Source organism: Podarcis bocagei (assembly GCF_964188305.1).
Source record: "Podarcis bocagei genome assembly, chromosome: 12".
NCBI lineage: Eukaryota > Metazoa > Chordata > Lepidosauria > Squamata > Lacertidae > Podarcis > Podarcis bocagei.
The window spans coordinates 13,356,784-13,384,145 of NC_138137.1; the positions used below are offsets into that span (position 1 = coordinate 13,356,784).

The 27,362-nt window shown below is 46.4% G+C and overlaps 2 protein-coding genes across 10 annotated transcripts in view; one reads left to right on the forward strand and one right to left on the reverse strand.

The window, feature by feature from the left end:
- FYCO1 (FYVE and coiled-coil domain autophagy adaptor 1) overlaps nt 1-27,362 on the reverse strand; it is a 71,644-nt gene that overhangs the window by 7,728 nt on the left and 36,554 nt on the right. For 3 of the 4 annotated variants that reach the window (XR_014000936.1, XM_081164324.1, XM_081164325.1), the window contains 3 exons: nt 23,066-23,215; nt 22,206-22,405; nt 21,839-21,983 (listed from right to left, as the gene is read on the reverse strand). Coding sequence is in view for 3 of the 4 variants with exons in the window: in XM_081164324.1 (XP_081020450.1) it covers nt 21,839-21,983; nt 22,206-22,405; nt 23,066-23,215 (495 nt within the window). In the remaining variant the exon portion in view is untranslated. The remainder of the gene's footprint in view (nt 1-21,838; nt 21,984-22,205; nt 22,406-23,065; nt 23,216-27,362) is intronic. The other variant, XM_081164326.1, reaches the window with a different exon arrangement.
- On the forward strand, nt 5,888-13,048 carry CXCR6 (C-X-C motif chemokine receptor 6). Of its 6 annotated transcripts, none has more exons than XM_081164810.1 (4): nt 5,888-6,177; nt 7,135-7,274; nt 8,582-8,665; nt 11,155-13,048. In XM_081164810.1, the coding sequence occupies exon 4, from the start codon at nt 11,176-11,178 to the stop codon at nt 12,217-12,219; it is 1,044 nt and encodes a 347-aa protein (XP_081020936.1). In that variant the 5' UTR covers nt 5,888-6,177; nt 7,135-7,274; nt 8,582-8,665; nt 11,155-11,175; the 3' UTR covers nt 12,220-13,048. The 6 variants fall into 6 exon arrangements, with proteins under 6 accessions (XP_081020936.1, XP_081020934.1, XP_081020933.1 ...); XM_081164808.1 differs by having other exon boundaries at nt 7,135-7,194; XM_081164811.1 differs by lacking the exons at nt 5,888-6,177; nt 7,135-7,274 and adding an exon at nt 7,297-7,975.

Sequence of the window (27,362 nt, forward strand, 5' to 3'; positions counted from 1 at the left end):
AGCGGATCCTGGCAGGGAGGAGAAGACCTCTATGAGCAAACACATACATGTGGGCATTTGGGGGCTTTAATGACTTCGCTGTGGTCCTAATCTGGATCACACACCCCGTGCTAGCAGTTTGTACAGGAAAAAGCTCCCATTGAATGGGAGATGATTTTTACATGCAGATTGCCAGCACAGGGGCTACCTAATCTGGATTGGGACCCTCACATGGGATAAAGGGTTAAGGTTTTCTGCCCTCATGCTTGAGCGCTGATTTACACCCTTTGGGAAATACTGTTCTATATAGTTTCTGGATGTGCAAAGATGCAGTGAGTATTTGATATTGAGCATCAGCATCAAAGTGCAAGTAGATAAATCGGTACCGCTCCGGCGGGAAGGTAAACGGCGTTTCCGCACGCTGCTCTGGTTCGCCAGAAGCGGCTTAGTCATGCTGGCCACATGACCCGGAAGCTGTACGCCAGCTCCCTCGACCAATAAAGCGAGATGAGTGCCGCAACCCCAGAGTCGGCCACGACTGGAACTAATGGTCAGGGGTCCCTTTACCTTTACCATCAGCATTTGCTATCTGTAAAGAATGCAGTAGCAGTCAATGTTTGACAGCTAGTTTGCAGTGCACTCACATTTTTCACATGTAGCTGGCATGTCAGTACATGACAGCTGACATGAGTCAATTTTTGGCAATATTTCCCTCTGTCTGCCTTAATCAGATAATCTGCATGATGTACTCATACTGTGCTTGATACTGACAAATCTTTGGGGAATGAGTAAGGCAGGGATGCGGGTGGTGCTGTGGTCTAAACCACTGAGCCTCTTGGGCTTGCTAATCAGAAGGTTGGCGGTTCGAATCCCCATGACTGGTTGAGCTCCCGTTGCTCTGTCCCAGCTCCTGCCAACCTAGCAATTCGAAAGCATGCCAGTGCAAGTAGATAAATAGGTACGGCTGCGACGGGAAGGTAAACGGCGTTTCCGTGCACTCTGGTTTCTGTCACAGTGTTCCATTGTGCCAGCAGCAGTTTAGTCATGCTGGCCATATGACCTGGAAAACTGTCTGTGGACAAACACTGGCTCCCTTGGTCTGAAAGCGAGATGAGCGCCGCAACCCCATAGTTGCCTTTGACTGGGCTTAACTGTTCAGGGGTCCTTTACCCCCCCTTTTTTTACTAGTAAGGCCTTCAAGGTATCTGAACACTTTTTAGTCATTTTGCACACCTTAGCTAAAAAAAGCAAGACTTAAACAATTTAGAAGAACAGATAACAATCATCTTAGTCTGTGGGTTTTTTGTGGCTTTTACATTTAAAAAACCAGCCGTGTCAAAGGAAACAGATCAAATGTGATATGTTTCACTGCAGAAAAGTAGGTCAGCACTATGGTTTATCTTAGGCCTAATTCTGTTTGAGGTAGCAAACCTTTGTCTGGGCTGTATAACTTTAGAGTTCAAATAGCTTGGAATAACTGAATGCTGCTCCATACAAAAATAGGTTTTATGCATTTCTTCATCATGTCTTTAATACACAGGCAACTCCCAATTTATGTGGGGGTTATGTTCCGAGGCACTGCATGTGTGAGGGAAATCACATATATTTGAAAAACCATTGGAAAAGCCTGCAAACACCCTATAAATATCTGGAAACCCCTGAAAACCCCTTAAAAAAAACAGCAGCAGTTACCAGATGCCAAACTCCACATACCCTCCCACATTTCTCCGATAAATAGGGAAGCCCTATTCCATAATAATCATCATAATAATTCTATTATTAATATCCTGCCCATCTGACTGGGTTGCCCCAGTCACTCTGGGTGGCTTCCAACATATATAAAAACATTAAAAAACATTGCAAAAAACTTTCCCTATACAGTGGTGCCCCGCAAGACGAACGCCTCGCAAGACGGAAAACCCGCTAGACGAAAGGGTTTTCCGTTTTGGAGGCGCTTCGCAAAACGAATTTCCCTATGGGCTTCCTTCGCAAGACGAAAGCCCATAGGGAAATCTCCGGGACAGCGGGGAAGCGCAGCACTTCTTCCCCACTGTCCTCGGACCTCCTCCGAAGGCTGGCGGTGGGGCGGAAAGCCCTTCTCCCCGCGCCAGCCTTCGGAAGGCTCCTCCGAAGGCTGGCGGTGGGGAGAAAAGCCCTTCTCCGCACCGCCAGCCTGGCCAGCGGTTTCCATAGGAAGCATTAATTGATTTTCAATGCATTCCTATGGGAAACCGTGCTTCGCAAGACGAAAAACTCGCAAGAAGAAAAAACTTGCGGAACGAATTAATTTCATCTTGCAAGGCATCACTGTACAGGGCTGCTCTCAGATGCCTTTTAAAGGTTGTATAGTTACTTATCTCCTTGGCTCAGGAGTCGCATAACTCCACACCCTCCAACATGAAAATAGGGACCCCCTAAGTAAAAGTGGGGCTTTCCGGAATCAAATCAGAAACCAGGACAGTTTCTGTAAATCCAGGACCGTCCCTGGAAAATAGGGGCACTTGGGGGGGGGGGTCTGCTCCACCCTCTAAACCTCCTTGCTCAAACGTCAACTCTCCATAGGCCTCAATGGTCAGTGCAAGGGCTGGGATTGCACTTGCAAAGGTTCATGGGATTGTTAGGCGTTGTTTTCCCACATTTTTTTTCCCCTTTCTGGGCTCTACTAGGGCCATTTTTGCAATTTTAAAATTCACTCCCAGGTTCGGCACAATCAGGTATCAATTTGACGTACGTAAATGGGGAGTTGTGGGACGTGGGTGGCACTGTGGGTTAAACCACAGAGCCTAGGACTTGCCAATCAGAAGGTCGGTGGTTCGAATCCCCATGACGGGGTGAGCTCCCGTTGCTCGGTCCCTGCTCCTGCCAACCTAGCAGTTTGAAAGCACGTCAAAGTGCAAGTAGATAAATAGGTACCGCTCTGACGGGAAGGTAAACGGCGTTTCCGTGCATTGCTCTGGTTTGCCAGAAGCAGCTTAGTCATGCTGGCCACATGACCCGGAAGCTGTACGCTGGCTCCCTCGGCCAGTAAATCGAGATGAGCGCCGCAACCCCAGAGTTGGTCACGACTGGACCTAATGGTCAGGGGTCCCTTTACCTTTACCTTTGGGGAGTTGCCTCTACCACTTTTTCCATCAGAAAGAATCAAAGAAAGTGTGTATAAGACTGCACTGCTAGCCATTACACTACAACAGCTCTCGTACTGCATGGACAAAGACGACTGGGTAGTGTAAGCATGCAGCCTTGCCCCTAAAATAAGGAGAAGACAAAATCAAGAGGGACAAAAGTGATTTTAACAACTTGCACCAGGCTGATCTCAGCGCCTTTTGAGCAGAAAGATGGTTCATCAGGAGCAAACACCTCAACGAATGCTTCAAGAGTTAGCTGAAAGTCCTTTAAAGCCTGATCTAGTCATTTTGAGGAGCAGGACACACTGGAATCCTTTTCAAAAGACCAATGAAAACATAACCAGCAATACCTTAACTTGTGCCAAAACAAATCCCTAAAACACGCCAGCATTTTGAAAGCAAGCTACATGCAGTTATATTTTTGTGGTGTCTGGAGAGTCATAAACAGATCGTAGATTATTATTATTTAGATCAAAGCAGGGTGGAGGATCCCTAAAGGACCAGGGAACGAATGGTAAGTGGTGTGGGACAGGGTGTTTAACCAATGTTATTTTCCCAATCTTATCCCCACCCATCTCAAAAAAAAAAACCCTGCTATTTGCTCTGCTGAGAAAAACCTGTGGGACAAATAGTAACCCTGCCAGGTGGAGATTTAAACAGGAAAACCTGCCTGGGAATAAAGCGTTAAACATTTCAATTTTCCTGTGGTGCTTTCCCAACTCTGTTTAGGTTCTCTCACAGGCTTTGATCTTATAAATTCATCCACCACCACCCCACAAAAACCCCGTTTATAAGCAAGTCCACAGGATATCTTGTTCATCCAACCATGTGCATCATTTAGTTCAGTTTTCCATTCCATTGAAAAGGATGTGATAAGTTATCTCTCTTATCAGTCTCTCTATCTATCATGTACAGCTACAGTTTTCCTACAATATATATTGTTTCAGCCACATATGTACCATAAACAACTCTGTGATCTTTTTCTGCTGAGAAGCGGTATAGACTGTAAATCCTTGGAATAAAATAAATAATAAGTACTGAGCATACATTACAGGGATCTTGCCTCAGCTCCTACATGCTGTCATCATAAAACAATGACTGCCTCTTTCATGCGTTCATGAGTAAATGCAGTTTACAGATGGATAGCTCTTCTGAAAGGGCCCTTACACACTTGTACCTGAATGCTAAATGGCATGGCTGTAATCTCTACTGAATGGAGAGAGAATTAAAGGTAAAAGGACCCCTGACCATTAGGTCCAGTCGTGACCGACTCTGGGATTGCAGCGCTCATCTCGCTTTACTGGCCAAGGGAGCTGGCGTCCAGCTTCCGGGTCATGTGGCCAGCATGACTAAGCCGGTTCTGGCGAACCAGAGCAGCGCACGGAAACGCTGTTTACCTTCCCGCTGGAGTGGTACCTATTTATCTACTTGCACTGGCATGCTTTTGAACTGCTAGGTTGGCAGGAGCAGGGACCGAGCAACGGGAGCTCACCCCGTCGTTGCGGGGATTCAAACCACTGACCTTCTCATCGGCAAGTCCTAGGCTCTGTGGTTTAACCCACAGCGCCACCCATGTCCCTTTATTCATTCAGCTGTACCTTTATTCATTCTTTTATTTACCGTATTTTTCGCTCTATAGGACGCACTTTTTCCCCTCCAAAAATTAAGGGGAAATGTGTGTGTGTCCTATAGAGTGAATGCAGGCTGCGCAGCTAAGCCCAAAGCCAGAACATGGAGAAGGAGCGCCGCACAGTGCTCCGTCTCACTGTTCTAGCTTGGGGTTAGCTGCGCAAAGCCTCCGCAGGGCAGTGGGGTGAGGGCACCCCGCTGCCCTGTGGAGGCTTCAATGGGCATCCCTGAAGCCAGAACAGAGAGGCGGAGCGCTGTGCAGCGCTCCGTCTCACTGTTCTAGCTTGGGGATGGCTGCGCAAAGCCTCCGCAGGGCAGCAGGGTGCCTTCACCCCGCTGCTCTGCAGAGACTTCAAAGGCTGCACTCCGTTGGCTTCAGGCGGCTATCCGCAAGCCTTCGGAGCACAGCGGGAACTCCTGGAGAGTGAGAGGGGTCAGTACACACACATGCCTCTTGCTCTCCAGGCAACGCTTCGCTGGAGAGGCACTGCACAGTTTCCCCTCTCTGCGCAGCGCCCCTTCAGCGAAGCAGGAGGAGAAATGGAAGGGGCTCCGTTTCTCCTGCCGCTTCGCTGAAGGGACGCTGAGCAGAGAGGGGGAGATTCCCCCCCCCCGTTCTCCCCCTCCTATGGTCCGGTGCGTCCTATACAACGAAAAATACGGTATATGAGAATACCTTGGCAGCGTACATTAAAATATGATGAACCACAAACAATAAATCAAAAATCAAAATTCAAATAAACTATTCAGTAGCTAGGCTCACACTTCAGGAAAAGCCAGTGTGAGGAAGTTCTAAGCAAGTGCTGAAAACCTGACGCAGTTGACACTTTCAGGATGGCGAAATATTGCGCTGCTTCATGTAAAATTTGCCGGGGGCTAATTTGAGCAAACTCATAATTTTATCCTCTACGTCTGACATTCTACAGCACTAGTAATTTTATTGCTACAGTTCTCTATTTTGTATGGTATTATTTTGCATTATTTTTTATATATTTGCAAAGGGTTTCTTTCTGAATACAGCTCACTGACTGCAATAAAAAGACAGAGGGAGGCAGCCACCTCAGGCAGGTCATGGGCATCATGAAAGGGCAGCAGATGCTTAGTTATTTATTATTTTATTTTTACTGCCAGGCAGGCAGTGTGATTTTTATTTTTATTTTGCCTCAGGTGCCAAAGTAACATCAACTGACCATGCACTGGTCAGCCCTGGTTGCACATATTTTGGGATATATATCTACATATTAGCTTTATTTTCACCCCTAGCCTGGAGGCATAGGCAACTCTCTCTCTTCTACCCCGCTTTGTGGTTTTGCTTGATGTATAAAACGAAGAAATCACTGAAAGGAAACTCCAGAGGCAGCAGCTCTAATAAATACGCATAACCACCACTACCTCGAGCTGACTTCTGAATCTGAGTCGCATCTCTTGCACCGACTGCTGCAAGGTATGTAGTTATCTCCTCTTGCCTCAGACGGAAAGCTATCCCATCTTTGTAAACATTAGGTTGTGGCGGGGCCCAGTTGGTTCCTCTAGTAAGCCCCTTGAAAGCTAACCTAAGTAGCTTTCAAGTTAGAAATAGGTTAATTTTCTTTACCAAGAGGTTTTGCTGTAAAAAAAATATGTTTATCTTATATACTTAAACAGAGTCAGGTTAAGACAATAGGGCACTTGAACCATCTTCTGGGGGCATATATTATTATTCGAGTTTTCCCATCTACCAGAGATAGGCACAAACAATTCCAGATATTGTTGGCACATTCACTGTCATTGTTTTCAGCCTGCCAACGATATGTGACATTTCCACCTCCTTTGCATCTGCTGGAAACCACAGGAGGCGAGAGTGGCGCTTGGGCTTGAATCCTGCTTGAAGGTTTCCCACAGGCATGTAGTTGGCCACTGTGAGAACAGGATACTGGATCCAGAAGACTCTTCTTATGTTTCCTTTGCATTGAAATGAATGGGGTGGAATAATGTAACGGCTTTGTGCAAATTATATAAGTTATGTCCTTTTGCCACAATGAACAGCGAGACAAATAATGTTGTTTTTGGCAAAAGATGAACTGCAGCAAAATGGAAACAGTGTTGCATGCAGCAAATACAGAGTGGAATGGGAAATGATGTGTTCTTACATCCATACTCTGGAGAGCTACTTTTTGGACAGAAGATAGTCTGACCTGGTATAGGCAGCTTCCTATTAGCCATGTGACACAATCAGGAGGAACCATGACTGCACAAAACAACACAAAATTGCCACTGTTTCCCCCAAGCCCCACAAAATTCTTTCCGTGGGATTGTTTGGCTCTGCTCCATTAGATTGCTAGTTTTACTCTTTTAATATGAACATTCTTTTCTGTTGATGAGTCATATTCTAGCTCGATTTGGGAAATGCTGTTTCTTTCAGGGTCCAGGTCAACTTTGTTATCGTGAAAACACAGCTTGTGAAGTACACCCGGATTGTGAAGTACGGCTCTTTAGCTCCTTTCACTCAATACTGACATGGGATTGATGGCTACAGCTGCCTTTTCATGAGTATACTTCCTGGTATTATTTAGTCACAGATAACGTTGTGGTTTTGCGATTACTAGCGTTTGAAAAGCCGTTTGAAAAGCACTGTGCTATGAAAGAAATGAAACTCTAAAGCCTAGTCTTGCAATGAGATCCTATCTCCGGTAATTTATTGCCTGTCATCTATACTATCAACTTCAAGAAAGTGACATGCAAGTAAAGAGAAGCTAACATTGAAATGTATTTGTTTATCATTTACTCACTGGTATCCCAAATGCCTCACCAACAAATGCAAATTAGAATAATTATCTGGGGCACTGTGTCACAGACCGGTTGGAGGCAGAAGAACGGTGGGAGGAACCAGCTGGGGAACCCCCCAAGGGAAGAAGACTCAGAGCCTGGGGATTGGTGGTGGGGCGACAATGAGTGGTCAGAGGGAGAAGACTGGGAGGAGGTGGTGTCAGAAGCTGGAGAGGTGACAGGGCTTAGTGAGCTGGGAGAGTCTGTGGCAGAGAGAAGTCCAGAATCAGAGGCAGAAGCTGAAGCAGAGAAGCAGGGAGGTCAAGAGGGAGAGATGAGTTGGGCTGCTGAAGAGCCCTTCTTGCTGCGACAAGCTGTCCTCCTTACTGGACTCCCAGAACCAGATGAGGCAAGAAAAGGGCAGAGAAGTTGGCACAGGCTCTGATTGCTTGGGGGGAAACCCTGAAGAGGAGGGAACTTAAGACAGCTGTGAGGAGGTAGGGACTTTCCATCTGGGCAACAGATCCATGGGGCAAGACCTTCCAGGGATGAGCTGCTGTTCTCATCAGGCCTGAGACTCCGCCAAGTTTGTTCAGATCTTGTCCTTGCTAATAAGGAGTTAGCTCCAACTTGCATAGTGTGATTTACTGCCAGCTCGTTCCTGACACACTACCAGTTAAATCAGGAAGGTGGAACTTGTGGCCCTCTAGGTGTTGATGGACTTCAACTCTCATCAGCCCCAGCCAGTGGTCAAGGGATAATGGGAGTTGCAGTCCAGCCATGTCTGGAAGACCACAGAATGCCTGTTCCTGAATTAAATAGTTCCATTCAAATGGTGGGGATGGCTAGTTTACTTATTGACTTGCCACTCCTGCTTGGCAGGAGGGGATTCTGGCAACCCAGTTCCAAACTCCCTTGTGATAGTGAGCCTGTCTGACATCATACGGAGAACAGTAGCTAGAGTAAGGTGTTGGGGAGTCAAAGAGCAGCTAAAAGTGCAGGGACAATTGTGATAAAAATGAAGGGGAAGGGGCAAAGACTCCATGTAACTTAAGTGGCCTACAGCTTGACTCAATTAATTTTTATTTACTTATTCCATTTAGAGCCTGCCTCTCCTCCACGGAACTCAAGGTGGCATATGTTGTTTCCCCCCCTCTGAATTTTATCTTCACAACCCTGTGAGTTAGGTAAGGCTGAAAGATACTGAGTGGTCCAAGAACACCAGTGAGCTTTGGGGCTGAGTGGGGATTTGAAGCCAAGTAATGTACCTTGGTCCAGTCCAATACTTGATCCCCAGTAGATTAAGCATGCTGCCCCAAGAATTTTATTATCAGTGCAGTGTATGTTCTGCAATTTTGTACCAGGGCTGTGCAAGATCATAATATGGAATCATGTGCAGAATTCAGCATCCTAAGAAGCTCTGCATGTTTTTTTTTTTAAAAAATTAGGTTTCTAGCCTTTATGACTTCAAAGAGATTTTAAAAGGATACTGGCTATGACTGACAAAATCTAAACAACAGGGAAATGGGATGCATGGAGTTCCAGCTCACAAAAGGCAGAATTTCTGTTCCTTGCATATCAGTGATTTCTCCCTGAGGCTGCTGGCAGTACATTTTGAAAAATAAGCAGTATGTACAAATGTGCTTAGGGACACGGGTGGCGCTGTGGGTTAAACTACAGAGCCTAGGGCTTGTCGATCAGAAGGTCGGCGGTTTGAATCCCCGCATTGCGGTGAGCTCCCGTTGCTTGGTCCCAGCTCCTGCCAACCTAGCAGTTCGAAAGCACGTCAAAGTGCAAGTAGATAAATAGGTACTGCTCCGGCAGGAAGGTAAATGGCGTTTCTATGCGCTGCTCTGGTTCGCCAGAAGTGGCTTAATCATGCTGGCCACATGACCCGGAAGCTGTACGCCAGCTCCCTTGGCCAATAAAGCGAGATGAGCGCCACAACCCCAGAGTCGGCCACGACTGGACCTAATGGTTACGGGTCCCTTCACCTTTACCTTTACAAATATGCATACTTTATACAGTCTTGCTTGGATGTGGGTTTCATTGCTGTATAATTATGGCTGGGTCTTAAAAAGTTTTTAGTGCAGAATGATGTTCATTAATCCCTGCCCACCTGTCAAAATCCTTTGTGCAACTTTGCAAGTTTGCCTCCTGCTCTCTCTGTAAACTCCTAATCTCAGAGGTTTAAAAGGGGAGTGTGGGGAGGCTGGCAAAGGCTTTAAGATAGTCCCTGTGCTCCTGTTTCAGACTGAAATGGCAGTGTGGGGACTGCTTTAAAGCCATTTGCAAAAGTGCTCTTTGAAACAGACCTTTTCACCTTTAAATGAGAAAAGTGGCTTCTGCTTCAAACAGTGCTTTTGCAAAACACTTTAAAGCAGCCTTGGAGACAGAAATGGAAGCATGGGGGCTGCCTTCCCGTCCTTTGCAAAAGTATTGTTTGAAGCAGCTCACATTTCTGTGTTGGTGACAGCAGGGTGGGTGGGTGAGACTGCTCTCCCCCCCGCCCACAATACCACTGATGCCACAACCTGCCTGCTCGAATAAAAAGAATGAGTTGCTTCAAACAGTGTTTCTGCAAAAGGCTTTGATCCCTGCTCATCAATGATGTCCACAGACCAGAGGTTCCCCACTCCTGGTTTACATGATCACTTTTCTTGGGATGGAAAAGATTTTTTTAAAACCCCCTACCTTGCCAGGTCTTGCGGCCTTCTTAAATTAATTTAAAATTTTGAATTTAGCCCTTGAACAAGTATATTACAAACAGAGGTTTAAAGCAGCTCAGGGGCTGCTACCTCAAGATAACCAGAGTGTGGAAAACAAGCTGTCTACCTGAATCTTACTGTTGTTGCTAATGACGGTCTTCAATAGACTGTGTGCAATACAGTGGTACCTTGGTTCTCAAATACCTTGCTACTCAAACAACTAGGAACCCAAACACTGCAAACCTGGAAGTAAGTGTTCCAGTTTGCAAACTTTTTTTGGAAGCCAAATGTGCTCTGTTTTGAGTGTTACACTTCCGATTTGAGTACCACACTTCCATTTTGAGTGTTAGGCTGAGGTCTGTCTGTTCTTGCTATTTATTTTGTGTTTTTGCAACTCTCTTTTTTGTTTTTGTGACTCTGTGGAACCCAGTTCAGCTATTGATTGATTGTGTGACTGCAGTTTATTGCTTTTACTTTAAGGATCCATGGTCTCGTTAGATAGTAAAATTTATTTTAAATTGTTGTTTTAAGGGTTGTTTTTAAAAGTCTGGAACAGATTAATCCATTTTGCATTACTTTCTATGGGAAAGCGTGTCTTGGTTTTGGAACGCTTTGGTTTTGGAATGGACTTTCAGAACGGATTAAGTTTGAGAACCAAGGTACCACTGTACAAACACTTCCAAGAGTTCGAAACTCAGCCCAAGCAAAACTGGCTTGAATCTACCGATCTACATCTTACGTCTCAAAAGTTAGCTTACATGGGCTTCCTCCCCACTCAGTGGTAGATAAGGCAAACACAACCGTAGATGGGGGTATATGCAGTACATAATCAGGGCTTATATTGTGTCCCTTGTCAATGATTATGTGGTTTCATCACAGAGCAAGTTAAATTTAAGAGTTTTGCAGCAATGTAGAGAGACATTACAATCCACCTACTGAGACAATTTTGAAATGTGTATGTTTTACAGGTATTTGAGAAAGCAGGCTACATGGCTACTGATGATGATTATTTTGCTGACTACCCCAACACCACATTTCAGAACGATGAAAGCGCACACAAGACGTTTACAGCGTTTAGCAGTGTCTTCCTGGTCTGCATGTATTCATCTGCCTGTATCTTTGGAATCTCAGGGAACACTTTGGTTCTTATCATTTTCATCTTCTATGAAAAGGTAAAGGTGTTGACGGATGTATTTCTGGTGAGCTTGGCTGTAGCTGACTTGTGCTTTCTTTGCACCTTGCCATTCTGGGCTTATTCTGCTGCTAAGGAGTGGATCTTTTACACTTTGCCGTGTCAAATCATCCGAGGCCTCTACACCTTGAATCTGTACGGTTCCATGCTAACGCTCACCTGCTTAACCATTGACAGGTATTTTGCTATCGTCCAAGCCACCAAAGCACACATCAGCCAAGCCAAAAGAATCGTCTGGGGTAAAACGGTTTGCATTTTGGTTTGGGTGCTTTCATTGCTATTTGCTTTGCCACAGTTTTTATTTAGCACGCAGAAGGAGTATAGCAAAAAGGTATGCATTGCAGACTACCCTTCAAATTCTTTGCAGATGCTCACCGAAGCAATTCAAATGACTCTTGGATACTTCTGCCCTATGCTGGTCATGGTTCTTTGCTACTCAATCATCACAAAAACTTTACTCTACGCGAAGGGCTTCCGCAAGCAGAAATCCTTAAAAATAATATTTGCCATCGTCGTGGTGTTCATTTTTACACAGACGCCCTATAACATCTTGAAACTCATACGTGCTGCGGACAAGAGCGTCATGATGGACAATGGATTCCGGTTTGAATATGCTTTGATCGTAACGGAAGCCATTGCTTATTTCCACAGTTGCCTCAACCCTGTTCTCTATTTCTTTATCGGTTTGAAGTTTAGGAGGAACCTGGTAAAAATCCTTAAAAAGCTTGGATGTGCTAAACATGAACAAACCAGGAAGCCATGCCAAACTACGGATGATGATTGCTCAAAATCCTGCACCGCCACACAGAACGCAGAGGAAACAAGCATGTATGCATTGTAAGAGGATCTTGAAGAGCATCTCTTTTGTGGAGCTTCAGTTTTAGTCGCCCTGGGCATTCGCACGAGCAAAAGCAACAGGTAGAATCTCCTCAACATAGCTATCCTGTTTGTAAAGTTGGTGAAAGCTTCCCTACAAGCAAACTTTGCAGAATGTAATTGCCACCCTGATTCTTATGCTAGAGGCATCTTACGAGAAAAGACTCAATTGCGTTACATTTCATACAATCCTTAAAAATGTTCCAACATACCTACACTCAGTTCCACAGATAATGTATGTTTGTATGCTTGTATATTCGCAATATGTGTGTATTAATGCTTAATTATTTTAATAATAAAAACTTTTCCAAAAGAAAAAAGAAAAAAGACTCAATTGCGTTAAGGTATACAGCAGCTATGGAAGAGATGCTGAATGGGTGTTTAGGTTAGCATTTGCCCTTATTTTAAGGAAGTGCCAGTGGGAAGCTGACCCCTCTGCTTCCCAGGAAGAACATACTGGCAAGGAGATGGCCATCTTGTCCCTGGTAAAGGCTTCATTTACTCTGCCCTCTCTGCCTCTCTCCACCCCCACCCCCCTTTTGCATCATGCTTATTAGATTGTGAGCCAGTGGGCCGGGACTATCTTTTAACCTCTGTACAGCGCTTAGAAAACATTGGGTACTTTATGAACGTTAAATCATGATAGTTTGCAATTCAAAGCTGGTCATGAAAGCAGTTTGGAAAAGCATGAATGGCGGACACACTTTTCAGGTGGTTGGCATGCAAGAACTTGCAAACCATGCTTTTACTTGCTTTGGCTCACCATATGAATCTTTTTTATATAAATAAAGAAATAAAGAAATAAAGATAGATGTTCATGGAGAACAAAAAACATACACAAGAACAAAAAACATACACAGTGTTTGTATCTCTTGTCTTTTCTTGTGTCAAGGAGTTCCATAGCTCAGCTTTCTCAAACTAAGAACAAACACTTGCTCTGGAGGCACTGTGACATAACCCCCCTCTCCCCCAATTTTAGGCGCAACTTGGTCATCCAGAGGTTTTAAGTGTAGAAGGCTGTTTATACTGTATTTCCCCTTTCCCACTCCCCACAGAACTCTGAAAGCACCGTACTTTTCGCTCTATAAGATGCACCAGACCATAAGACGCACCTAGTTTTTGGAGGAGAAAAAAAAGAAAATAAATATTCTGAATCTCAGAAGCCAGAACAGCAAGAGGGATCGCTGCACAGCGAAAGCAGTGATCCCTCTTGCTGTTCTGGCTTCTGGGATAGCTGCGCAGCCTGCATTCGCTCCATAAGACGCACACACATTTCCCCTTACTTTTTAGGAGGGAAAAAGTGAGTCTTATAGAGCAAAAATTACGGTATTTTTACCCATCTCCTGCAATTTCTTCTTCCATTCCCCTTCCACAATTCACCTGTATCTTACCCCACCCTCCTCTCCAACTGACAACTTCTTTCAACCTTCCTCCCAGGTCCTTTTCTGTAATGGGATGATTAGCTGCTTGTGCGTAAAATCGTGCTCCCTCAGAGTTTGTGCGACTCCACAAACCTCTGTGTGTGACAGAGCTCCACAAACATGTCTGCTCTTAGTCACTCGTAGAGTCTGACAGTGGCTGTCTGCGGAAGCGTTTCCAGCAAAGAAGCTCCTTAACGGAAACGCGTCTCCTGGACTCACGGCGTGACAGTTTCCGGCGAGGTGTGGGTCTCCCTATGGGAGACTCAGATACCTCCCCACTGTTCTCGCTGGAAGCGTCTCTGAGCCCTCCCTCCTGCTCGCATTCCCTCAGAGATCCACTCCTCCCCCTGCTGGTTCCTGCCTCAGCTGTTGAGTCTCTTTCTTCCTCCCTGAGACCCTCCACCGCCTGATGCTCCGATGGCAGTTCCCTGACATCCACCTCCCCTCCAGGGCCCCCCTCACCCCCTCCCATTTCCTCTTCCCTGGGAGGTGAAGGGTTAAAACCCCGAAAAGAATCTTCTTCATCTTCAGACGTCTCGAACAATTCCCTCCATCGATCGCCGTCCTGGCTCGCTGAATCCTCCTCCTCTTCGGAATCTGTGAACCCCTCCAACTCCTCTTCCTCGTCGGTGGTGGCAAAGTACTTCCTTCGGAACCTCGCTACAGGCTGAGGTTTGCGTGGGAACCTCTGATGAAAAGTTTCTATTAAAAATTCGTCATTGACATCCTCTGCCCTAACCCAGGTGTTTTCCGACTCCGGTTCCCCTTCCCACATTACCAAATACTCAACTTGATCTCCCTTCCACCTGGAATCGAGGATCTCCGCTACATGGTAGCTGTGTTCCTTCTCCTCCATTGCTGGTCCCCTAGTGACCCTCCCTTCACTGTCCCCTTTATACGGTGACAGCAATGACCTGTGGAAAACTGGGTGCAGCTTCATGTGGTTCGGTAACCGGAGTCTGAAAGCCACTGGGTTGACCTGCTGCATGACTTCAAATGGTCCCAGCCTTTTGGGTCTTAACTTCTTACAACCCCCTTTGAATGGCAACCCTTGGGTTGACAGCCACACCTGGTCCCCCACCCTGATGCTTTCACCTTCCCTTCTGTTTTTGTCTGCCTGCCTCTTATATTCCTCCTTAGCCCTGTTTAAGTTGAGTTGGAGCTGGCGATGGATCGCTTCCATTTCTTCAACGAACTGTTCTGCAGCTGGAACGCTCCAGTTCTCCCCTTCCCCCCCTGGGAAGGCTCTGGGATGGCACCCGTGATTAGCCAAAAAGGGGCTCATCCCCGTGGACACGTTCTCTGCATTGTTGTAGGCAAATTCTGCCAACGCCAGCTTCTCCACCCAATCATTCTCTCTGTCATTCACATAACACCTCAAATATTGCTGGAGGACACCATTAGCTCTTTCCGCCTGCCCGTTGGTTTCTGGATGACGGGCCGTTGAGAAATTAACCTCAACATGCAGTAAGCTCATGAGCTTCCTCCAGAACCTGGAAGTAAATTGTTTCCCTCGGTCTGAAACCACCCTCAAGGGGGCGCCATGCAACCTAAACACATTTTCTACAAACAATTTGGCTGTTTCTTCTGCTGTGACCGCATGTGAGCAGGCTATAAAGTGGGCCATTTTAGTTAACAGGTCTACCACAACCATGATGGCTGTTTTCCCTCTAGACCTTGGCAGATCAGTCATAAAATCTATGGCCACTGCTTCCCACGGTCTTTCAGGTGTGGGTAGTGGTTCTAATAAACCTGCCGGTGCCCGCCTCTCCCCCTTGGCTCGTTGGCATTGTTCACACCCTCTCACATACTCCCGCACATCTTCCCTGACCTTGGGCCACCAAAATTCCCTGGTAACCAGCCACATGGTTTTGTGTTGCCCAAAATGCCCTGCTGTGGGGCTATCGTGCAGTTGCTTGAGTACCTTCTCCCTCAATTCCCCTTCGGGTATATATAACGCTCCCTTGTAGTACAATGCCCCGTTTCTCTCCTCAAAACCCCCGGGTTTGTCTCCCTCCCTCCTGAGACCCCTGAGTTTGTCCTGGGCGTATTCATCATGCACCGTGCCCTCTACCAACTCCCTTTGCCCCACCAATGCCGCCCCACACACCCAGCGGTCCTCTGGAATGACATGGGTCTCTTCAGGTGCTCCCTCCCCCTCCAAATATTCAGGTTTGCGTGAGAGAGCGTCCGCCCTAACGTTCTCTGGGCCTGGCACGTAACAAATCTCAAAGTTAAATTTGGAGAACTCCTGGGCCCATCTCAACTGCCGTTGGTTGAGCACTCGCGCAGTTCTCCAATACTCTAGATTCTTATGGTCCGTGCACACTTGCACCTTATGTTGTGCACCAATTAGCAGGTGCCTCCATTTCCGGAAAGCCTCATGAATAGCAAGAAGTTCCCGGTCGTACACCGTGTAGTTCCTCTCGGATTTGTTCAGCTTTCGCGAAAAGAAGGCACACGGTCGCCACTCTGACTCCTCCTTCCCCGACTGCAGAAGAAGCACCGCCCCTATGGCTCTGTCAGATGCGTCTGTTTCGACCCTCAGCTTCTTTTGTAAGTCCACATGCAGAAGTTGTTCTTCCGAGGCGAAGGCCCTCTTCAGTTCCTCAAACGCTCGCTCCGCCTCCGCCGTCCATACAAACTTCTTTTTACTGCTGAGACAGTCCGTAATGGGCGCCGTCAGGTGGGCGAAGTTTCGGATGAACTTACGATAAAAGTTTCCAAACCCTAGGAACCTCTGCACATCCTTCTTGGTTTTGGGTGTTTTCCAGTCCAGCACTGCCTGCACCTTACCGGGATCCATGGCCAATCCCTTGTCTGACAGGCGGTACCCCAGGAATTCCACCTCCTTGGTATGAAACTGACACTTCTCCAGTTTCACCCACAGCCTGTTGGCTTGCAGCCTGCTCAACACTTCTCTGACGTCTCTCACATGTTGCTCCTCATTCTCCGAATACACCAACACATCATCTAGGAAGGCAACGCAATTCTTGTAGAGCAAAGGACCCAGTACGTGGTTCATAAAAGATTGAAAGCACGCTGAGCCTGCTTGTAATCCAAAAGGCATAACGAGATATTCAAATGCCCCCAAAGGGGTAAACATGGTGGTTTTCCATTCATCCCCTTTCCTTATACGTATCAGGTTGTACGCCCCCCTTAGATCCAGCTTTGTAAAAATCTTTCCCTTCCTCACCCTGGTCAAAATATCATCAATCCTGGGCATAGGGAAAGTCACTGGTTCAGTCACTGCATTTAACCTCCTAAAATCACATACAAGTCTCGGCTTGTCCGTGTGCTTTTTATCCACAAAAAACACTGGGCTACCCCCCGCTGCTTTGGACTCTCTGATGAAGCCCCTCTTCAGGTTCTTGTCAATAAATTCTCGCAACTCCTGCATTTCTCTGTCTGACATGGCATACAACTTGCCCACAGGAAGCTGTGCTCCAGGGAGTAGATTGATCTGGCAATCAAAGGGCCTATGAGGGGGTAGTTGATCAGCTTCCTTCTCGCTGAACACGTCGCTGAGATCTGCATACTGTGGTGGTACCTTCACCTTCTCCATTACTTCTGTCCCTGCTAGGGTGGCTTGGGCCCCTGCTGAACCCTTTTCCCCTTTGCAGTGTTCTAAGCAATGTGCTGAACCAAAGGAAACCACTCTTTGATGCCAGCCCACCAGCGGATCATGTAGCGCTAGCCAGCTCATTCCCAAAATAATGGGAGCGCCTCCCAAGGTGGCCACATTAAACGCTATCAGTTCTGTGTGCCTTGCCACCCTCATTATCATTGGGACGGTCTGCAAGCTGACTCCTCCTCCCAACAACTCCCTGCCATCGATCGTGGTCACCTGCAGGGGGTTGCTTAAAGGGATCGTCTGTATCTGGTGTTCAGCAGCAAACTCCTTGCTCATAAAATTGCAGGAGCTGCCTGAGTCCAACAGCGCCTTTATTTTTAGGGGGTGTCCATTTTGCAGCTCTAGCGACACATCAATAACTAGAGCAGGTTGAGGAGCTTCTGGCACGGGCACTTTCACTGCTCTTTGGCCTGGCTGCAGTGCCCCGACTGTGGCAACCAGGCGTTGGCTTTTACCTGCTCCGTTTCTCCCTGCTCTCCTCCCTCAACAGCTCCCACCATCCCTTGCCATTCCTTCCTCTGGGGGCAGACTCTGGCAAAGTGGCCTGGCTGTTGGCAGAGATAGCATTTCCGGGCGCCTTTTCCCTCCTTCTTAACCCCCTCACTGGGTTTTGAAAATGCGCGCGCGCGCGCTGTTCCGATTTCCATCGGCTCTGCCGGCGGGAAAGCTGGCTCAGGAATGTCTGGAATGCGGAACTCCTTCCAACGTTCCCCTCTCCCTTCCCGCCTCTCCAAGGCTCTTGCCTCCTGACGCGCTCCTATGGTCAGCGCAGATTTGGTCAGCTGATCCATAGACACCGCCCTGGGGCTCCGGGACAGCTCGTCTTTCACAGCCAAAGAAAGACCTTCTTCAAATAGCATCTGAATGGGTGCCGCCGATAAATCCCAACCCAATCTGTGAACCAGCATGGTAAACTCAGTCCAGTACTCACGGACAGATCGGCTTCCCTGCTTGCAAGCCATTAGCTGTCTGCGCACCACCCCTTCCTCAATATCGCTGGAAAACATGATATCCATTGCTCTAAAGAACTTCATCGTGTCCTTTAGGACGTCATTGTGCGTTGCCATTAGGGGTCGAACCCAGTCCCGCGCCCCTTTCTCAAGATGCCCAATTACGAAAGCAACTCGCGATTCCTCATCAGGGAACTCATCGAACTGCACATTAATGGCATATTGCATCTCTGTCCTAAAGGCATGGTAATCCTTGGGGTCCCCCCCAAACTTCTGCACCAATCCTGGTACCTTTCTGGGGAACTGAGTGGCTCTCCCCTTCTTGTCTGCATCCTGAGCCCTTCTCTCCTCAAGCCTCGCCGTCTGCAGCGCAAGTTGGACTTCCAACGCTCGGTACCTTTCTTCCAAGCTTGGACCAGCGCCAACTCCTGCTCCTCCGGTTCCGGCTGGTTCGCTCATGATGCTTTCTCCTGCACAGGCAGCGTACAGAGACTGTCAGACTGCTGTAATGGGATGATTAGCTGCTTGTGCGTAAAATCGTGCTCCCTCAGAGTTTGTGCGACTCCACAAACCTCTGTGTGTGACAGAGCTCCACAAACATGTCTGCTCTTAGTCACTCGTAGAGTCTGACAGTGGCTGTCTGCGGAAGCGTTTCCAGCAAAGAAGCTCCTTAACGGAAACGCGTCTCCTGGACTCACGGCGTGACAGTTTCCGGCGAGGTGTGGGTCTCCCTATGGGAGACTCAGATACCTCCCCACTGTTCTCGCTGGAAGCGTCTCTGAGCCCTCCCTCCTGCTCGCATTCCCTCAGAGATCCACTCCTCCCCCTGCTGGTTCCTGCCTCAGCTGTTGAGTCTCTTTCTTCCTCCCTGAGACCCTCCACCGCCTGATGCTCCGATGGCAGTTCCCTGACATTTTCCATTCACCTCTTCCTCCTAAAATAGCTTTTCTCTCTAATCCCCTTCCTTTCTATGCCCAGTTAATCATCACCACCTCAGAATATTAGGCTATAATCTCTCTTCCTAATCTCCTTCAGCACCTTCTCTGGCCCTTTTCCCTCAGAGCAGAGAGGCCTCTCCCCCGCCCACAAACTCCTCTGTTTCCGGGGCACCTTGACGCAGCCTAGAAGGAGTTGCTAGGGTTGGCATCAGTCTAACCAAAAGGCTACAGCATAGCTATGGGGCAGGGAAGGACAGCCAACACATGAGGCAACAAGCAGGAAAGTGGCTTGAGGCCCACTGGTAGTCCCTAGGTCTACTGTTTTGAGGAACTGTGAGTTAAAGGGAGGAAAACTTCCTGTCCCCTTCTTCCCCCACAGCTCCTTGAACTCCACCAAACACTGGGAGGCATCTCCTAGCCTTCCATATGTTGTTTTTTTTCAGGGGCCTCAAATAGTTGCAGGGAAGTGAAGGTTACCTTCAGTGAACAGTAGACCCACTAATTTTCCAGCCATCAGTCTGAGATTTACCCTTCTTTTGGTTTCTCTGCCCAGTTTTCCTTTTTTGCTTTTGTTTTACTCACAAAACTCTCTCTTTTTTAACTTTATTCCAAAACCAAAAAAGAATTAAACATCAAATTCAAAATCCAAATTCATTTTGGAACATAAGCCTATTACATATTTGACTAGATTAAAATATACCTAATTGCTATAGACTTCCCTTTGCTATATATAAATGCAACACAATTAGAAATATTATATTAGAAATTTTTATAAATTCCCCTATAACCCCCACTCCCCTTCACCCATTTGTGATCTCAATATTTCTTTTAACTTCTTCTATCTTGTTGTGTTGTTGTAGCTTAATAATTATTCCATTGATTCTTTTATTATTTCCTTGCTTACCCCTGCATGTTTTACACATTATCTATTAATATTCCAGTTCCGGAACCGTATTTTTTCATGTATTCCTTCACTCCATCCCATTCTTTAATTATTCTCTGTTTTGAATGGCCTCTAATGATTGCCATCAATTTTGCCATTTCCACAAACTCACAGAGCTAGCTTTGCCATTCTGACAATGATGGTATTTTCTCCCCCTTCCAATTCTTCGCGATCAATATTCTGGCCGCTGCTGTTGCGTAAAGGAATACATTTTTCTTATCTCTGGGGATGTCATTAGATATTAGGCCTAACAGAAAAGCCTCTGGCTTTTTGATAAATGAAATCTTAAATAGTTTTTTCAGTTCCTCATATACCTCGTTCCAATTTTTTAAAAACAATTTTACATCCCCCACCATGTATGATAAAAGGTTGTTTTGCTCACAAAACTCATTAAGTCAGCAGTTTTGCCACTGGCATCAAAACTTTGCTCTTTTGGTGTGAGCAAGCAAAAAAGGGAAGGGAAGTTTGTGTGAGGCAGACACTTTGGGCAGGAAATGTGCGCCGACAAATGAAACGGCAAACCTGAATCCTTGTCACTCTTAACCAGAAGTGTCTGTGGCATTCTCATGCAAGCTTCCTGCCTGACATTGAGCTGGCTGCTTCACATTGTGGAAACGAACAAACACTGCATTGCTGGGCACTTTGATACAGTTCTGATATGAGCAAGGCAGACAGGAATTATTAACAGTGTTTACAGCAGGGACTATGACTCCCATCATCCATGACCACTAGCCATGCTGGCAGAGCTGATGGGCCCAACATCTGGAGAGCCACTGGCTTCCCAACCCTGGTTCATAGGATTATAAACGCTGAAGGAATCAATGAGCCATACTAGTTCATACTTCTGTGGGCTACACGTTTAATTTTCCTTACGTAGGGTGAAACTAGACGTTACCTTGGCAGAAGGAATGGGACTTGATTACACATGCCAATTCCTGCCTCCAAATACTACCCCCCCAGCCACCCCCATAAGCCTCCCCACCCCTTGATGAGCTCTGGTCTAGTTTATAAGCCTGACTGTGGGGAGGGAAACCTTTAAAACTGGGATTGCTAACCTTGACCGGGCCCATGGGCATGTTTGCAAACTGTGGACACTGCTGTGGACACCAAAGGCACACTCCTCCTTGCCAGTGGTTAGACTTGAACAAGTGTGTTTTCACTTTCTTCCAAACAAAATTGGCTGGGTGATCTTCCTCAAGAGTGCAGCTGGGGAGGCAAGAGTTAACCTTCCTTCCCCAGCTACACTCTCCCATGGACAACGGAGGGCTCTTTACCAGTGGCATAGCATGGGCAGGGGCAGTTACTGGGGGGTGCAAAACTCTTAGGGGCACAAAATTTCAAAGAAAAAAATAGTAGTAGTAATAATAAATAAAAAAGTGCACCCTCCCCCTCACACAGAAAATCTCCCCATGTTCGCATGGGCAGACTGAGGAGAGGATTTGGGTGACGGCTGATTGCTATGGCGCCCTCTGCATGGGTTGAGCTATTGCCCCTTCATTCCAGCCTATCGGATGAGCGGTGCCAAGGATACTTGCCCTGGGCACTAGAAACTCATGCTGCGCCACTGCCCTTTACAAGCCTATTCTACTTTGCAACAGATTCTCTCTCTCTCTCTCTCTCTCTCTCTCTCTCTCTCTCTCTCTCTCTCTGTGTGTGTGTGTGTGTGTGTACATATGTGTATAAATTATGTTTACTTACAGATCAGTTATACCGTGGTCCAAAGATTCTTCTTCAGTTTGGCTTTCATTGTGAACCAAGTTGTCTTCCTTTATCTGGCCCACTTCCTCGTCGGTGATTATATCAAACACGGCGTCATCTGTGGGTTTAGAGGCTTCATTTGTAACTGTACCACAACAAAGGACACAAAAGAAGAAAGTGTTATTATGCTGCATATAAAGTAAGGCAACATAACTTCTCAGTGTTCATTATAGACTTATGGGACTTGAAGGGACATCAAATACTGCCATCTGTACCAAAGCAGACACAAGGATAGAATATGAGCTGAAGTCCACAGGAGATTCTTTTCCAAGAACTTTAATCCCATTTATACACAGGAAGGACTCACCCATAACTCTATGGACCAGGGACAGTGGTGAGGCTAGCAGGCTTGATGGTGGTTCTTCCTGGCTTGTGTTTGATCCAAAATCAACTGAGATGGCACTTGCCTTTTTAAAGCAAGCCCGGCAACAGCGCTCCTTCTTGCCAGTATGCTCTGACATGGCATAGTTGTTGCAGCAGTAGTAGCAAAAAATGCGCCCACACATTCTAAAAATAATGGGATTTTAAAAGAGAAAAGAGTTCTTCATGTCAAAATGAAGGCATTTAAGGGATACAATATCCAACATGCAGAAAGCGACCTTCTTCATAATATTGCCAATCTGGATTCCCTTTGAAGTCAATGGAAGAACACTGGGTTTTATCCAACATTGAGTAAATCCATTGAAATTAACAGACATGACTAATTTAGGCCCATTCATTTTGATGGGTCTACTCTGAGTGTAACGTAATTGGATGCTGAGTTAAATATACACCTGAAAGGCCAACTATATCAACCCATTCCCCAAACCAACAATCCTTTATAAAGTAATTCCTTTATATAACATTGCAGAGAGATTAATGGGGAGCAGACCAGTGATAATTTGGATTGTCATTTTTTCCCAGATTGAGATGAGGTCGAGTCTGGAAAGATCTCCATATCCACACAAACAATGCTTTTGTCCCACAGTCTTTTCAAGCAGAAACCACAAATGCATTATGAATGCCACTTAAGGTAGAATTTGCTGTAATTCCAAGCGACACTATTTACAATGGCACTATTTAGAAACGTGGCCTGAAAAACTGCAGTATAACATCTTGTTGATTACTTGTCATCCGGCCAAATACAGTTGCTCACAAGTGTTTATCAAGTCACCCCTACAAACTGACCTGCAATGGTGGCGGCGATTCATCCAGCCAAATTCTTTCTTGCAGTCTAGGCAACAGCTTACTTCCGCATCACCAAGCCATCTTTGTGCTGCAGTGAGTTTCTGCTGGAATTCCAAAGCATCTGACTTCTGCCAGAGGGCATCCTTGTCTCTTTCAAAGGTGTACATAAAGAACAATTCATCATCTGTGAGTTTTAGGTTTTAAAAATTCAATGCCAGCCCATCACAGGAAAAACAAATCTCCCCTATTAAGGCAAATATCATTTAAATACAATGGATTCTTAGCTAAAATTCTAGTTGGACGCCATGCTTGTCTTTTTGCAAGCATTCCATTTATGACATTGAGCAAGACCATGTGGGTGGGTACGAAAGGAAGACAGCCCATATGTGTGCACATAAACAAAACATAGCCTCTCAAGACCATTTCCCTCTACTGTGGCTGGCTATGCTTCAATCTTTCACTTTTATAAGATCTAAATAATAATATGTTATCTATTGCATTTTATCATGCAGAAAATCTGAAAGTCTGCCAGAGAACTGAAAGGAGGAGGGAGGGTAGCACTGGCAGCCACAAATAATCGCCTGGTTAGCAGATCAAGCCAACATTTGTGAACCTCTGTTTGTAAGTTTACTTAATAAAAACTCTGGCTAGGAGCTGTGAAGCTGAAGGGAGGTTAAGGTTTGTTTTTCCTCCAAGAAGAGCCTCCTATGGCACATGGCAAACAGTTTTGGAAACTGAGAAGAGTGTCAGAAACAGTTTGTGAAATGGTGTTGGGGTGAGGTGAGAATCAGTTATCTTAAAGTGGTTTTTTTTGTTTTAAACAGATGAACCACAGCACTAGAGAGCCAGGACCATTATGGTTCCTACAGTGAGATGGTTTTAAACGTTACAGTTTTAGTAGGAAGACAGGGCATGTTAGTAACACATACCGATAACATGTGAAATAGACTCATAATTATGATCAAGTAATGATTACAAAGGGGTAAAACCTCAGCGCCTAGGACTTGCCAATCGGCAGGTCGGCGGTTCGAATCCCCGCGGCGGGGTGCGCTCCCGTCGTTCGGTCCCAGCGCCTGCCAACCTAGCAGTTCGAAAGCACCCCCAGGTGCAAGGAGATAAATAGGGACCGCTTACTAGCAGGAAGGTAAACGGCATTTCCGTGTGTTGCGCTGGCTCGCCAGATGCAGCTTGTCACGCTGGCCACGTGACCCAGAAGTGTCTGCGGACAGCGCTGGCCCTCGGCCTCTTAAGTGAGATGGGCGCACAACCCTAGAGTCGGACACGACTGGCCCGTACGGGCAGGGGTACCTTTACCTTTTAATGATTACAAATGTCAAAAAGGTTGAAATCTCCCATCTTTATACCATTTCAGACCTTTATACCATTTCAGACCTTCAGACAACGACAACTAAAGTGCAACCGCGTGCATGTTTACTCAGAATCAAGTCGCACTAGTTTCAATGGGACTTACTTCCAGGAAAGTGGGAATAAATTAGGGAGGGTAAACCTGTAAAGATGAGCAAAAACTACACACATGTATGAAAGGGAGACTTATTAAACATGCATTGCTCAAATCTATTTAGGCCTTCTGTGCTAGATATTGTTGGGGGGAGTGTATTTCTCTGTGGTTTAAAATGTCAAGTGTGACCCACAAGCCACAGGACTTAACAAGTGCTGAAGTAATTGCAAAATATGTGGTGAAGATGTATCATTAAGAAGCAAGGTGTGATGCCACTGCCGAGAGAACATTACATTGCATAGAATCTACCACAGTTGCACAGGAAACAGAAACAAAGATGGTTCAGTTTGCAAGTAGTTCTTCTAAATGCCATCAGCAAAGTAACTGAGAACACAAATGAGTAAAGTTTCTCAGATGGGGTGCACTATTGGCCTCACCACAAACCCTGGGGTCATATTCGTGCTGGAGCTGTGTTGAGCTAGTGATACAAGCAAATTGGCCAGCGCAAAGATTTAGGAGCAGGTGGCCTTAGCTATGTTCCACCATTAGAATCAGAAACCCACATTTTTTTTCCAGGAAACACTAGGGCAGTGGTGGGCCCATGGTCCTTAGAAGCTGGACCCCTCCAAACCAGCCCCATCTTTCCTGGGTGATGTCACGGGCTGGGAACTTCAAGCTGCAGCAGTGCCAAATTTAAAAAGGGGTCCCTTTTTGAAGTAAAGGACAAATCAGGAGTACACTTCAGAGTGTGCTCCTGATCCTTTCCTTTGAAACTGAGTCACCAGATGTCGTGGTGATGCTGGGTGATTGACAGAGGGCGGGCCACGACCGCCTGTCAAAATGGCCTGTGGGTTGTCTGTGGGAGCTTTGGATCCAGCCCTTTGGCTGGATCAGATCTGCGGCTCATTCACTAGGGCTTGGTTCTCCAGCTTGCATTTTCCATGGCCCAGACTGCTATTTTTCTATGGTCACTGCTAGATTTTTTGCAGAGGCTGCAAAGAGCCAGAGGTCATGCGGTTCCTGCTGAATTAGTACTTGAGCCATAGATGTAACACTAGGTATCACTTCACAATACAGTGGTACCTCTACTTATGCGTACGTATACTTCGGGATACGCATGTGGCAAACCCAGAAGTATTTTTCCGGGTTTCACCTCGCACGCATGTGCAGAAGCGCTCTACCACACTGTGCGCATGTGCAGAAGAGGCACCTCCAGTTGCAAAAACCTCGGAATCCGATCAGAGCTCCAGAACAGATCCCATCCACAACTGGAGGTACCACTGTACATAGATGAGCTACCTTTTGTCCAATTTTTTACTCATATTTTCCCCTTAAATAACAACAACAAAAATGAGCTTCAGAGAAGCCTTAGTCTTAAGAAGATTAGTTACATATTTAAAAAGGTAAAGGTAAAGGACCCCTGGACATTTAAGTCCAGTCAAAGGCGACCATGGGGTTGCGGCGCTCATCTCGCTTTCAGGCTGAGGGAGCCAGTGTTTGTCCACAGACAGCTTTCCAGGTCATGTGGCCAACATGACTAAACCACTTCTAGCACAACAGGACGCCATGATGGAAACCAGAGCGTATGGAAATGCCGTTTACCTTCCTGCTGCAGCGGTACCTATTCATCTACTTGCACTGGCGTGCTTTTGAACTGCTAGGTTGGCAGGAGCTGGGACAGAGCAACAGGAGCTCACTCCATTGCGCAGATTCGAACTGCCGGCCTTTGGATCGGCAAGCCCAAGAGGCTCAGTGGTTTAGACCACAGCTCCACCTGCGTCCCTTTTTCCTTACTTATTAAGGATTGCACAAATGCAATTAACTTGCACTGTTTTCGTGCAGGCATAGAGAAGCTTGAGCAGCCTCAGGACCATGGGGAGTGGAGGGGGACATTTAACTATCCTTCCCTGCGACAACCCCTCTCTGAAGCTGCTGTTCGCATTTCGAGGGGAGAACCGATTGTTGCTAAGGGAAGCTTGCCCTGAAATGGAAACAGCAGCTTTGGAGAGCTGATCTTCACTGGATTTTGGCAGGAAACTGAATAGTAGCTTGCATGAAGGTAGGCAATTTATGTTGATTTCCTGAGTTAGTTTCACCTTTGATATTAATGGCGAAATGACGAAGAAATGAGCATATGTATTTCCCCCCTTCCACCGGAGTGAATGGGGGCATTGGAAGCGTGGGAGCTTCCATCGCCTGCAGAAGATCACTGGATCAGAGACACTGGTTGATCTAAAACTCCACAGCGCATTGATGTGAATGAGGAGCTCCATGCAAATAATCCACTAGCATTTGAGAAGAGTGGAGTAAGCCCCTGCTGCACAATATTCTACGCTTACACTGGAACCACATGGAGCTTTGGTTTTTAAAATTCTATGTCAAAAAATACTAAATCAAAAAAATCTTACATGTGAAAGAGATTTCAAGCAACAGGTGACCACAGGTTGGGACATGAGCGCCACCTTGTGGTTTAAATGCAAAATTGCTGCTTTCAATGTTTTTTTTGAAGTCCCTCCCTCCACTGGAACTCAAGTTTCAATTATGACAAGCCAAGGAAGGGGAAATCAGACACTGCAACAGCAATAGCCAAGGGGACACACACAGATTCTCTCTGCTAACAGAAAGCAAATTGCCTGAAGGGTTTTTGGACCCCTTAACTGCTGCCTTCAACCACATGGTGGTGCCAACCCTCAGTGAGGGTGCAACCTGCAGTATCTTGATAATATTTCCTGTCAGAAAATACTTCCTACCAGCGCTGCTGCCATCATGTCTCCTGAGCACCTAGGGCTCAAGTAACAACTCTGGCTTTTCTAAAGGTAGAACGGTATCATATCCATA

Bases quoted from the DNA above. Each gene is read 5' to 3' on its own strand.
- CXCR6 (XM_081164807.1), top strand. From the start codon at position 7,090: ATGAGTCATATTCTAGCTCGATTTGGGAAATGCTGTTTCTTTCAGGGT. The intron at 7,195-11,154 runs GTACGGCTCTTT...TATGTTTTACAG, and splicing joins AAGTACACCCGGATTGTGAA to GTATTTGAGAAAGCAGGCTA.